Here is a 15060-nt window from a genome sequence, read left to right on the forward strand (position 1 = left end):
GGAAGGCCAAGAGCATAGCACTGGCATCTGGTGAGGGCCTCTTTGTTGTATCATAACATGGTAGAGGGCATCAAATAGTGAGGACAAGAGTGTGCTAGCTCAGGTCTCTCTTCCTTTTCCTATAAAACCACTAGTCCCATCATGGGGAACCCATCCTGATAACCTTATCTAATCTAATCTTAAATACTGCCCAAAGTCCCCACCATTTCCAAATGCCATCAACATACATATTTGGAGATTAAGTTTCAAACACATGAAATTTTGGGGGCACATTCAAACCATAGCAATAAGGTATCTAAAGTAGTCAGACTCATAGAAACGAAAAATTATAATCGTAGTTGCCAGGGACTTGGGAAAGGAGGAAATGGGGATTTGTTCAATAAATAGAGAGTCTTAGCTTTACAAGATGAAAAAGTTCTTGAGATCTGTTGCACGAGGTGAATACAGTTAACACTGGTGAACTATACACACAAAAGTGATTAAGATGGTAAATTTTATATGTTTTTACCATAATTTTTAAAAATAAAAACAATTTAAAAATATGACTTAGATACAACTATTCTAGCACAAATAGGAATAATATAATTATGTTAACAGTGCATTAATTCAGACAAGCTAGGAAATCAGTAAATAATGAAATGTCAAACCTCTCAATTGCATACCAATTCTCTTTCGTACTTATGAATTGGAGATTTCATGGATGAAAGCGTAGCAGATGCTAAAAATTTGTTTTCTTCTTTCCCTTCCTTCCCTTTTCCTCTACTCAACCTGTCCCCAACTGCAAATATATGCACTGAAGACAATAAAGGAAAAAATCATAAAGTGTTCTGCTTTTCTCTTCCCTTTGCAGTCCTCCACAACAGGTACAGTAGTATTAGTTCAGGAACAAGGAAGAAAAATGGGAAGGAAGCTCAATTCCAGCCTTCTCATTATGAAAACCAGACCATTTCTTACATTTCAGGCTCAAGATGGCAGCTCTACCAGGCAGCAGAAAGATATCTGAGTACCCAAGATCTTCAAAATCAAATGAGAAATTAATTTTAAAAATAAAATACTACTATGTACCTCCTATTTCACAGAATTAATTTCAAATTAAAGGTGGCAAAAATAAGAGACAATACACTCACATAATACACATTTTCTTTACTAACCAATGAAATAAAATATAAGAAAATATATATCATAAATGAATAGCTTATTCCATTAGGAAATATCTCATTCTACATTCTCTTAGAACTGGTTTTCCATCAATTTCATCACATTTTGTTTCTTCACTTCTGTTGGGGTGAAAAGTCCCATAATAAACAATAAGAAAAAGAATTCCAAGAAGAAGAGTAAGAACTATAGTGATACTGATAGGTATAAAATAGTCTGAATTAAAAATAGTGAGAGGGCAAACCCAGAATACAATCAATATGCCCAAAGTGCCCAGTACCCTAACAATATAATAACAAGACATTGGACACTTGGTATTCTGTCCCTTAATATTAAAAAACGTAAAGATAAGAATGAATCCAACAACAATCCTATATAAGAATTCCATACTTACAGAAGTACAAAACTGGGTGTTCTTTTTAAATGCCCATATTACACCTAACAACCAAAGAAATAACAACATAAATAAAGCAATCTTAACATTTAAGAATAGTAGAAGTACAACACTCAGCATCCACGATAATAATGTAAAAAACTTGTAAAAGAGATATGTGATTTTGGGACATAATCCATTAAGAAGCTTTTTGTCAGGTAAGGATTTTCTTAAAGCTACTTGATAATCAACAGTTGACCAAGAAATAGCACAGCAAGAGACCATGGTAGCCGCATCTACAAAACAAAAAAATAAAAAAGATATTGTTATAGGAATAATAATAAAATATTAAATTACTATATCCCATACATGCTATATCTACATACACACACCCACAAACACGTCAGGTACTTTACTCATCTCATCTAATCTTCTGAAGTAGACATTAATACATCATATATTACATATGAGGGAACTGAGGCTTGGAGAGATACACTGCTTGACCCAAGCTGCGAAGCTAGCAAGTTGCGGAACTGAGATGTGAACCTGATTCCAAAATGGATAGATTTATCCACTATATTAGACTGCTTTATTATGATTTTTTTTAATTCATGGGAAAAATTTTATTGAGCAACTGATATGCTCTGTGAGTTAAGAGACTACACTTATAATCCTAGTTTTTCTAGGTTTTTTGACCGCGATTTTAGGCATACACCCAATTCACTAAAAGATAATAGCTTCAAGCAGGGGTAAGGGAAGGAGAAGAGGAGGGGTAGAGAGAGAGAAAGAGGGTTAAACAGAAAATTTAATATGAGATATTAAACAAGCCCAACTTCTCATATCCTGAAGATATTGAAACAAGTGAATGAGTATGTTCTAAAACTTACAAATTTCTGTAGGATTTACATCTCCACCCCATTTTTTCTCAACAAATAACAGAAAAGTAAGTTAATTGCCACTTTGTTTCTTTCTTTCCTTCTTTTTGAGATGGAGTCTCACTCTGTCACCATGGCTGGAGTGCAGTGGTGCAATATCGACCTCCACTTCACAGGTTCAAGTAATTCATCTGCCTCAGCCTCCTAAGTAGCTGGGACTACAGGCCCACACCACCACACCCAGCTAATTTTTGTATTTTTAGTACAGATGGGGTTTCATCATGTTGGCCAAGCTGGTCTTGAACTCTTGACCTCAAATGATCCACCCAGTTCAGCCTCCCAAAGTGCTGGGATTACAGGCATGAGCCACTGCACCTGGCCTACTACTTTCTATATAATATGATTGAAAGGCAGACTTACAAAAATTTATCTATTGATGAAGAAAATTAGGACAGGACCTTTACAAATGCATTTGCATGCTCTCTTGGTTTTAGCATACACCACTGTACCTCATTAGTCAAACTTTATTGGAGACTGATGTGAGTAACAATAAAACTCCAGTCTACTGCAAAGAAGGCTCTGCATGAATTACTCTTTCTCTATTGTAATTCCCAACATGATAAATTGGTTCTGTCCACACAGCGGCAAGGTGAACCCACTGGGTGGTTACAAATCTGGGGCCTCATCCAGCAATGCCCTTGTGACTACCAGCACATGGTTCAGTAGTCCCACTCTGGCAATGGATCCAGAGGCCAGCCCAAGTGGCTGCCTAGTTCTCTTGGACTGGGGGCTGACTCTGCTACTCTTGGCAGTGCTGCCCACCCAATGTGCATGGATTTAACTATAATAAAGAAATAGTCCTGGTAAGACATCCCATTACTATAGCCCCCTCACAGGGTATCTATAGCTCCATGGCAGAGTGTCTGTAGCTGTAACCCCATTACAAGGTGTCTGGTTTGGTGAGTATCCTAGGCACTGCCAATGCCTCCTTCCTTCTCCCAAATGGTTCTGTAGCCCCATGATGGGGTGTCTGTCCACAGCCCCATTGTGGGGTATCTGTTTGTAGCTCCACCATGGGATGTCTATCTCAATTCAGCTCCTTCGGGGGTCTTGGTTTGTCTATAACCCCACTGGGGAGTGTCTGTCTCAGTTCAGCTCCTGGGGAGTCATGGTTGGCTCTCCCTAACTAGTAGGAAGTCTTGGTTCAGGAGACTTCTCCTCAGTCAGGAAGATTTCAGGGAGATTTCTCAGACTGAGAATAGGAGGATAGTTTGGATGAGATACTCTTGGAGTTCTTGATTAGGAATCTGATTTGGAAGGCCTTCTGTCTTTCTTGTCTTAGCGCACGTTTGTACATGTGGAGGGGATCTCAGAAGGAATTGTCTACAGAAGTTCCACAGTCCTAACTCAGAGAACTTTCCTTGTCTGGTTACATTCCATGAGCCTGAAAGAATGCTCAACAGGCCTGTCTCAGGGTGACTATCCACTCTTCACCTTGCCCAGAGACCACCCGTTGTGAATTACCATTCAGAGGTCATCCTTCCCCACCTAGAGCAGATCAAAGTCAACAGGGGACCAACAGGAGAAAGTTTGAGCTTTGACAGGTTGATATTGGATGCTGAATGAGGTGACTGGTGTCTGTTTTGTTATGTGTATTTTGCTAGAATGGAAAATGTTAATTCGGTTCCTCATGCAGCCCATTAGGCAACATCTTGCAAAATTGAGAATCTTTTGTCTATGATTCCATAAGACAGAAAAAGTGGCTTTTGTAAAGTGGCTGGAACCCCACAGCTATGGCACATCAAGCAGGATCATCAAAAGTTGCTCCATTCTTCTGGAAGCTGCAGAGAAAAAGAACCTAGAAACCTGGTATGCCAGCAAAAAAAAAAAAAAAAGCATATGAAATTCTTACCAGCCAAGTTTCTGGTCTCTTTCTCGCTCCTTCTCTATGTGTGTATGTAAATGGTAGACATCACTATTTGTCTCCTCTGCATGAGTCTGATTGATAGAAGAAAGGATTTGTGAAACTAGCCTTAGGCTGTAGCAAATCTGGTGTGCTGTGTGCTAAGAATTTGTCTTCCTGTGTTATTCTGTAATAGGTATCACAGGATACAATGAGGGTTTAGGGCCCCTATAAGGCTGCTTTTCAAGCCAGCCCCAGCAGGCTGGTCATTTACAAACTTTGCTGTGGGTCCCTGAAACCAATACTGGATGAAATTTCTCTATCTTGTTTTGTGTCCTTAAGAACTTAAACCTTGCAACCATGTGGGGATACTTTCCCTTGGTTTCTGCCATCCAGAGGACAGAAATTTTACGGTTCATATCATAGCCCTAAAATTATCTTAAGCAATCAAGAGCCTTTGCAAGCTTGAAATTGACTGCTCTAGACTTCTTCTGGGAAGAGGAATAGAAACTGCTCAATGCTGTGTAGCTCAGTAGCTAAGGCTTTGTTTTTTGACAATGGTAGTCCAGATTCAATTCTTGGCTTCCGGAATAATTTCTCTCTGGTTTATTATGTGTGTAAATTTGCCACATATTAAGGTTTTTTTCCCCTCAACAATCACTTCTGATTTCCTGTCTTGAATTTTCCTTTCTCTGAACTATCCTTGGGGAGATTATAAATCTTCTTTTTTAAAAAAATGCTTACCATCTCTTTAAAACACTTTATGCATCCATGGTTAAGTTATAACCTTAGTTAAAAGTTATTAATTTCATGTGGAAAGTTACTTGTGGTAGAATTCAAAAGCCAGAAATATTGGCTCTTCTGGCTAGAGTCTGGTAACAAGAAATTTAAAAGAATTTTTCTTTAGAAAAAAAAGAGCTCTATGGAGAAAACTGTAAAGGGTTCTAAAAAAGTTTATAAAAATATTACCTTATGGTCAAACTAATTTAAACTATATAGATTTATAATATTTTATTTAAAAAACTAGCTTTAACATTGAAGATGCACTAATGCAAACATGAAATTTGGTTTTCTCATTTGAAAAAGATTTTTATGTAATATTAAAAGATAATGAAAGGGGGGTTTTTGCCCCTTTGGGTAAATGGCAGGGAAAAAGGGGGAGGAAGGACAAGATATTAGTTGGCCTCTTGCTATCTCCATTGGGTCTTGTTTGGAAAACTAAAACTCTTCTATCAGAGTAAAGGGTTTTGCTTTAAAAATATTTTTTTTGAGTTACCACCTCGGATAAGTAAATAAACTGTGATCCCATTTTGTGATATCCAATGTTTTATGCCTTTGATATCTGACAAACTTTCCAAAATCAAATTATAAAGTATGTCACTTTCTGACCTAATTAATCCTTTAGACATTAGGTCCCCTGAAGTCCAAAAATGATGTGTTGGCTTATTTGGTATAAAAATCATACAGGAAGCACTGTCAAATTTAAAATGGTGTTTGGCTTTCTTTGGGCTATATTTGTGTAAATGTGTTATAGGTATATGCTCCAAAATTATGTGAAACTCCTACACTTCTGATATGACATAGTATATGATATCATTAAGAATTATAATTATGTTAAATTATTGTGTGCCACAGAGGTAACACATTTTCTTGTTAATTGTGTCTTTAACTATGGCTGCCTTAAGATTTTTTGTCATCCATAGGCAATGTTGCCTTATTTTGATCCTCTTTAAATGGTGGTTTCCTAATCAGCTATAAAACATTGACAGGTGCTCTTGAATGCAAGTTTCTTATAACTTTGGGGATTATGACATTAGAATAAAGAGAAAAAACTTCCAAGACTCCCATGGAGAGCTGAAATATTCATGAATATCAAGCAGAACAGGGGTTAACTGAACTATTAGAAGACTAAAGTAATCTTTTTCTGACTTTTTTGCATAAAACATTGCTGATCCTTTTTGTTTCCAGAGCCAAGAAAACTTTTGAGCTATTTACAGCTTTTAACAATTTAGTAAAATATATTCCTATGAACAAAATTTGGAGCATATTTGTTTCTCTACCTAATTTATCCAGAATTTGGAAACTAGTTGTGAGTATTCTCAACTTATGGCAGTATAGTTATTTGCATAAGTGCAATAAGAATCTTCTTTTGTAACAGGACACAATTGGAGAAATTGGTTATTTTACCAAGACTTTGACTGGAATGGCATACTTTCTTTAAATAATCAAGGTTGACTTATAGAGCCAATAACAGCCCCTAGGGAAATCTGGCCTCATACTCTGTCTACACAGTCCCTGTACAAGGTTCCTGACCTGTGGTAAGAAAAGAATGTCACTTTCTAACAGGCCTAGGAGCCCCAAGTTATCCTGGGACCTCAAGAGAAGAGGAATTTTCCCAGCTCATAGGTATTTGAGGTACAAGCACATGGCTGGGCTCGGCTTTAAAAAAATCTTATCTGAGATTCCCTATGGAACAGAGTTCCACCAAAGCCAATGTTAAAAAGCCTATGTGAAAAATAATCTTGCCGCACTGTATGCAATAATCAGGCCAATTACAATAAGACTAAAGTTCATTTTGTAAACAAATTAGTTCTCTTTGATTTGTTTTTCATAAAAATGGGGACTGGAGAGAGAAAAATTATGCTTCAAAAGAAAAAACTATAGAACACCTGCTGTTAACTGTTCTTGAGTTTTTTTCTGCAGTTTGGACAAAATTCTAAATTTTTTGTGGGCTACAAGTTCCCAAACTAATGCTCTCAGATTTTTACTTTTAAAACTGGGAACTGCACTCCTTATCTTAGAGCTCATCATTTAGCTTATAGTATGCTACTCCCTTAAATGCTGTACTAAAACTATAGATGACAATACTAACGCCTTTAACATGCAAGCCTTGGAAGCCCAGCCTGCTCTGTGTGAATATGATCAGACAGTTGCAAAGTGGTTCCACTCCTCTCACCTTGGGGTCAACACCTACCACCACTATGCCCCTGATCAGCAGGAATAAGTTAGAGAAGTCTTCGCCCTTTTTCCATCTTCGTTAGCCAACACCTTAAGATTAAGAGGTATAAAACCTAAAGAGAGGGACTGAAATTGCCACTGCAAAATTACACCTTAGACAGTGAAAGAGACCTGACGTAACCAACTCCATCTTGCTTCTAACCTCCAAGCTCTCCTTGTTCATTCCTAGGCATAGGTTGATCTAACTTTGGGAGGAGCATAGTTTCTAGTTTTTAGTTTAAAAAAAGATAACAGGCCTTTCCCAAAACAAGCCTCTTTCTTGCCTGGGGACTAAACAGCCTTTGTAGGACTAACAAATTAGCCATGAGATTAGAAATTATGGTTTAGGAGTCATGCAGCTGAAGGTGACAAGATTCTGACCCTACCTGAACTGCTCCTAAGAGCAGTGCTTGAGATATTTTGCAGACCCTGCACTTGATGGATCAGGTGGCACTACCCAGATCAATAAACTGGCTCATCTGATCTTGTAGCCCCCACCCAAGAACTGATTCAGCACAAGAAGACAGCTTCTACTCCCTATGATTTCATCAGTGACCTGACCAATCAGCACTCCCAGCTCACAGGCTTCCCCTACCCACTAAGTTGTCCTTAAAAACCCTGATCCCCAGGCCAGGCATGGTGGCTCACGCCTGTAATCCCCGCACTTTGGGAGGCCAAGGCGGGCAGATCATGAGGTCAGGAGTTCGAGACCAGCCTGGCCAATATGGTGAAACTCCATCTCTACTAAAAATATAAAAATTAGCCGGGCTTGGTGGTGTGCGCCTATAGTCCCAGCTACTCAGGAGGCTGAGGAAGAAGAATCAATCGAACCCAGGAGGCAGAGGTTGCAGTGAGCCAAGATCACGCCACTGCACTCCAGCCTGGGTGATAGAGAGAGACTTGGTCTCAAAACAAACAAACAAAAAACTCTGATCCCCAAATGCTGGGGAAGACTGACTTGAATAATAATAAAACTCTGAAGTCCTGAAAAAAAAAAACTTGTCTTTTTAATTCAAAAACATTTTAGTTAAAACATAATTTTCCCCTAAATTGCCCCATGATATCTTTTTTATAATCAGTTTTAATTTTTATCAAATTAACACAAAGGGACTTCCAAAAGTTCATGGAAAATGGAACTAAAAGATAAAACAAAAAGATAAACTTTATTTTTTAACATAAGCTCCATCAAGATCAAGACATTTCTATAAACCATGGTACCAGTCACATAGTCCATCCCTAAAGAATCGAGGGTCCTGGAAATTTAACCATGTCAATGCAGTCTTTTTTTACATTATTAACTCAAGAAAAATGGGTACCTTTTAACAGATTTTTTTAAGGAAACAAAAAGAAATCAGAAAAAGCCAAATCAGGACGGGCGTGGTGGCTCACACCTGTAATCCCAGCACTTTGGGAGGCCAAGGCCGGTTGATCACCAGGTCAGGAGATCGAGACCATCCTGGCTAACACGGTGAAACCCCGTCTTTACTAAAAATACAAAAAATTAGCTGGGCGTGGTGGCGGGCACCTGTAGTCCCAGCTACTCAGGAGGCTGAGGCAGGAGAATGGTGTGAACCTGGGAGGCAGAGCTTGCAGTCAGCCAAGATCGCGCCACTGCATGCCAGCCCATGCAACAGAGCAGACTCTGTCTCAAAAAAAAAAAAAAGAAAGAAAGAAAAAAAGGAAAAAAAGCCAAATCAGGACTGTAAGGTGGATGTCTAATGATTTCCCATCAAAACTCTCACAAAATTGCCTTTGTCTGATGAGAGGTGTAGGAGTATTGCTATGATGGAGATGGACTCTCTTGTGAAGCTTCCTTGGGCATTTTTCTGCTACAGCTTTAGCTAACTTTCTCAAAATACTCACCATAAGCAGATGTTATTGTTCTTTGGCCCTCCAGAAAGTCAACAAGCTAAATGTCTTGAGCATCCCAAAAAACTTTGGCATCTTTGCTCTTGACCAATCCACTCTTGCTTTGACTGGACCACTTCCACCTCTTAGTAGCCATTACTTTGATTGTAATTTGTCCTCAGAATCATACTGGTAAAGCCATGTTTCATCTACTATTACAATTCTTCAAAGAAATGCTTCAGGATCTTAATACCATTTGTTTAAAATTTTCATTGAATGCTCTATTCTTACCTGCAGCTAATCTGGGTGCAACAGTTTGGGCACCCACTGAGTGAAAAGTTTGCTCAAATGTAATTTGTCATTCAGAACTCTGTGTGCTGAACCAAGTGAGATGTCTGTGGTGTGGGCTATAAATGTTTCTGCTGTTGTCAGTCCTCTGCAATTCAGGAACAAACAAAATTAATTTTTTCTTCATGTACTGACGTGGATGATCTGCCACTAAGGTGTTCAACATTGTTTCATCCATTCTTAAAATGAGTTATCTATTTGTAAGCTGCTGATTTCTTTGGGGCATTGTCCCCATAAAGTATTCATAAAGTATCAATGATTTCACTATTCTTCCAACCAAGCTTAACCATAAATTTGATGTGTGTTCTTGCTTCAATTTGAATATTAACAGAATTCATATTGCTGTGATGGGGCACTTTTCAAACTGCTATCTTGTCCTTCTTAGTGCCTCAAATTGGATTCTGCTTAGACACATTATAACAAGTTAGACTGAGTTTATCTGGGGAGAAAGAAAATGTAAAATCCATTCGTAGTTTTTTTCATAATATGCATTTCCCCAAACGTTTTGTTGTTTTTTTGTTGTTGTTGAGATGGAGTCTCACTGTGTCACCCAGGCTGGAGTACAGTGATGCAATCTAGGCTCACTACAACCTCCGCCTCCTGGGTTCAATTGACTCTCCTCCTTCAGCCTCCTAAGTAGCTGGTATTACAGGTGCCCACTACCATGCCCAGCTAATTTTTGTATTTTTAGTAGAGACAGGGTTTTCCAGTGTTGGCCACGCTGGTCTTGAACTCCTGACCTCAAGTGATCTGCCTGCCTAAGCCTCCCAAAGTGCTAGGATTACAGCCATGAGCCACCACACCCAGCCCCATGAACTTTTTTAAGTCCTCTCGTACATCGTTTTTAAAAGTCAAAAAGTTCTACAGAGTATATAAGAAAAATGGTACCTTGCTCTACATCGCCTCACCCCTCAATTGTAAACCCCAGAAGAAATCACTATTAACTCTTCTAGCTTTTCTCCTGAAATCTATTGTCATATTTATGAATAAAATATATATTGTGCTTAATGTATTTTGTACACTGTTTATTGATTTCCTATTTGGAAAAGGAAATGTTAACATATACACATATATATACACACACTTCTTCCATTTTCCTCTCCTTCCCCCATCCACCCAAAAGAGCAACATCAAAATTTTTGGTAAATATTTGGTGTTTGCCTTATGATATGGTTTGGCTTTGTGTCCCCACCCAAATCTCATCTTGAATTGTAATCCCATAATTCCCACATGTCATGGTGGGAGATAATTGAATCACAGGGGAAATTTCCCCCATGCTATTCTCATGATAGTAAGTTCTCATGAGATCTGATGGTTTTATAAAGGGTCTCTGCCTTCATTTTGCTCTCATTCTTCCTCCTGCTGCCATGTAAAGAAGGATGTGTTTGCTTCCCCTTCCGATATGATTGTAAGTTTCCAGAGGCCCCTACCAGCACTGCAGAACTGTGAGTCAATTAAACTTTTCTTTATAAATTACCCAATCTCAGCCAGTTCTTTATAACAGCATGAGAATATACTAATACAGTAAATTGGTAACAGAAGTGGGGTGCTGCTATAAAGATACCCAAAAACAGAGAACCCAGACTAAGATGGCCGAATATGAAAAGCTTCGATCTGCAGCTCCCAGCAAGACCAACGCAGAAGGTGGGTGATTTCTGCATTTCCAACTGAGATACCAGTTCATCTCATTGGGACTGGTTAGACAGTGGGTGCAGACCATGGAGGGTGAGAAGAAGCAGGGTGGGGTGTCACCTCATCCATGAAGTGCAAGGGGCCAGGGACCTCCCTCACCTAGCCAAGGGAAGTCATGAGGGACTGTGCTACCAGGTCCAGATACTATGCTTTTCCCATGGTTTTTGCAACCCACAGAACAGGAGAACCTTCATGTGCCTGCACCACCAGGGCTCTGGGTTTCAAGCACAAAACTGGGCAGCTGTTTGGGCAGACACCAAGCTAGCTGCAGGAGTTTTGTTTTTTTTTTCCTAGCCCAGTGACACTTGGAACCCCAGCAAGACAGAACTGTTCACTCCCCTGGAAAGGCAACTGAAGCCAGGGAGCCAAGTGGTCTCACTCAGTGGGTCCTACACCCAGGGAGCCCAGCAAGCTAAGAATCACTGGCTTGAAATTCTCACTGCCAGCATAGCAGTCTGAAGTCAGCTTGGATGATCAGTGCGGGGAGGGGTGTGCGCCATTACTGAGGCTTCAGTAGGCGGTTTTCCCCTGAGAGTGTTGAGAAGTTCAGATTGGGCAGAACTCACCACAACACGGGAAAATGGCTATGGCCAGGGTGCCTCTCTAGATTCCTTCTCACTGGGCAGGGCATCTCTGAAGAAAACACAGCAGCCCCAGTCAGGGGCTTGAGGATAAAATTCCCATGTCCCTGGGACAGAACACCTGAGGGAAGGGGTGGTTGTGGGTGCAGTTTCAGCAGACTTAAACGTTCCCACCTGCTGGTTCTGAAGAGAGCAGTGGATCTCCCAGGACAACATTTAAGCTCTGCTAAGGGATAGACTGCCTCCTCAAGTGGGTCCCTGACCCCCATGCCTCCTGACTAGGGGGTACCTCCCAGCAGGGATTGACAGACACCTCATACAGTAGAGCTCCAACTGGCATACGGCCGGTGCCCTCTAGGATGAAGCTTCCGGAGGAAGGAGCAGGCAGCAATCTTTGCTGTTCTGCAGCCTCTGCTGGTGATACCCAGGAAAACAGGGTCTGGATTGGACCACCAGAAAACTCCAGTAGATCTGCAGAAGAGGGGCCTGACTGTTAAAAGAAAAACTAACAAACTGAAAGCAACATCAACATCAACATAAAGGACACCCATCCAAAAAACCACATCCAAAGGTCATTAGCATCAAAGATCAAAGGTAGATAAATCCACAAAGATGAGGAATAACCAGCATAAAAAAGCTGACAATTCCAAAAGCCAGAATATCTATTCTCCTACAAAGGATCGCGGCTCCTCTCCAGCAAGGGCACAAAACAGGATAGAGAATGAGAATGAGTTTGACGAATTGACAGAAGTAGGCTTCAGAAGGTGGGTAACAACAAACTCCTCTGAGCTAAAGAAGCATGTTTTAATGCAATGCAAGGAAGCTAAGAACCTTGATAACAGGTTACAGGAACTGCTAACTAGAATAATCAGTTTAGAGAAGAACATAAATGAACTGATGGAGCTGAAAAACACAGCACGAGAACTTTGTGCAGTATACACAAGTATCAATAGCCAAATCAATCAAGCAGAAGGAAAAATATCAGAGTTTGAAGATCAACTTAATGAAATCAGTCAGGCTTGAAGACAAGATTAGAGAAAACAGAATGAAAAGGAATGAACAAAGCCTCCAAGAAATATGGGACTCTGTGGAAAGACCAAACCTATGATTGATTGTTGTATCTGAAAATGATGAAGAGAATGGAAGCAAAGTTAAAAAAAAAAAAAAAAAATTCACGATATTATCCAGGAGAACTTCCCAAACCTAGCAAGACAGGCCAACATTCAAATTCAGGAAATACAAAGAACATGACTAAGATAATCCTCAAGAAGAGCAACCACAAGACACATAACCATCAGATTCTCCAAGGCTGAAATGAAGGAAAAAATGTTAAGGGCAGCCAGAGAGAAAGGTCAGGTCATCTACAAAGGGAAGCCCATCAGACTAACAGCAGATCTCTCGGCAGAAACTCTACAAGCCAGAACAGAGTGGGAGCCAATATTCAACATTTTAAACAAAAGAACTTTCAACTCAGTATTTCATACCCAGCCAAACTAAGTGTCATAAGTAAAGAAGAAATAAAATTCTTTACAGACAAGCAAATGCTGAGGGATTTTGTCACCACTAGGCATACCTTACAAGAGCTCCTGAAGGAAGCACTAAATATGGAAAGGAAAAACTGGTACCAGCCACTGCAAAACCACATGAAAATATAAAGACCTATGACACTATGCAGAAACTGCATCAACTAATGTGCAAAATAACCAGCAAGCATCATGATGACAGGATCAAATTCACACACAACAGTATTAACCTTAAATGTAAATGGGCCAAATGCCCCAATTAAAAGACACAAACTGGCAAGTTGGATAAAGAATCAAGACCCATTGATGTGCCATATTCAGGAGACCCATCTCACATGCAGAGACATACATAGGCTCAAAATAAAGGGATGGAGGAATATTTACCAAGCACATGGAAAGCAAAAAAAAAAAAAAAAGAAAAAATCAGGAGTTGCAATGTTAGTCTCTGATAAAACAGACTTTAACAAAGAAGGGCATTACATATTGGTAAAGGGATCAATGCAACAAGAAGAGCTAACTATCCTAAATATATATGCACCCAACTCAGGAGCACCCAGATTCATAAAGCAAGTTCTCAGAGATGTACAAAGAGACTTAGACTCCCACACAATAATAGTGGGAGACTTTACACCCCACTGTCAATATTAGATCAATGAGACAGAAAATTAACAAGGATAATCAGGACTTGAACTCAGCTCTAGACCAAGAGGACCTAATAGACATCTACAGAACTCTCCATCCCAAATCAACAGAATATATATTCTTCTCAGTGCCACATAGCACTTATTCTAAAATTGACCACATAATTGGAAGTAAAACCCTCCTCAGGACATGCAAAAGAATGAAAATCATAACAAACAGTCTCTCAGACCATAGTGCAATCAAATTAGAACTCAGAATTAAGAAACTCACTCAAAACTGCACAACTACATAGAAACTGAACAACCTGCTCCGGAATGACTATGGGGTAAATAACAAAATAAAGTCAGAAATAAATAAGTTCTTTGAAACCAACGAGAACAAAGACACAACGTACCAGAATCTCTGGGACACAGCTAAAGCAGTGTTTCGAGGGAAATTTACAGCACTAAATGCTCACATCAGAAACCAAGAAAAATCTAAAATCGACACCCTAACAACACAATTAAAAGAACTAGAGAAGCAAGAGCAAACAAATTCAAAAGCTAGCAGACGACAAGAAACAACTAAGCTCGGAGAAGACCTGAAGGAGATAGAGAAACGAAAAACCCTTCAAAAAATCATTGAATCCAGAAGGTGGGTTTTTGAAAAGATTAACAAAATAGACCACTAGCAAGACAAATAAAGAAGAAAAGAGAGAAGAATCAAATAGACACAATAAAAAATTAAAGGGGATATCATCACTGATGACATAGAAATACAAAATTCCCTCAGAGAATACTATAAACACCTCTATACAAATAAACTAGAAAATCTTGAAGAAATGGATAAATTCCTGGACACATACACCCTCCCAAGACTAAACTAGGAAGAAGTCAAATCCCTGAATAGACCAATAACAAGTTTTGAAATTGAGGCAGTAATTAAGAGCCTACCAACCAAACAAAGCCCAGGACCAGAGGGATTTGCAGTTGAATTCTACCAGAGGTACAAAGAGGAGCTAGTACCATTCCTTGGGAAACTATTCCAAACAACAGAAAAAGAGGGACTCCTCCCTAACTAATTTTATAGGCCAGCATCATCCTGTCACCAAAACATGGCAGAGACACAAAAAAAAAAAAAAAAG

General features: G+C 39.4%; 1 protein-coding gene across 4 annotated transcripts in view; it reads right to left on the reverse strand.

Moving 5' to 3' along the window:
- Positions 1–1128: 1128 nt before the first annotated feature.
- The window catches only part of XKR9 (XK, Kell blood group complex subunit-related family, member 9), a 65327-nt gene continuing 51395 nt past the window's right edge, over positions 1129–15060 (reverse strand). For all 4 annotated transcript variants that reach the window (XM_012000099.1, XM_012000101.1, XM_012000100.1 and 1 more), the window contains one exon: positions 1129–1824. In XM_012000099.1, coding sequence (XP_011855489.1) covers positions 1196–1824 — 629 coding nt within the window. In that variant the 3' untranslated portion in view covers positions 1129–1195. The remainder of the gene's footprint in view (positions 1825–15060) is intronic.

The sequence above is a fragment of the Mandrillus leucophaeus genome, unplaced genomic scaffold (assembly GCF_000951045.1).
Source record: "Mandrillus leucophaeus isolate KB7577 unplaced genomic scaffold, Mleu.le_1.0 Scaffold616, whole genome shotgun sequence".
Taxonomy (NCBI): Eukaryota; Metazoa; Chordata; class Mammalia; order Primates; family Cercopithecidae; genus Mandrillus; species Mandrillus leucophaeus.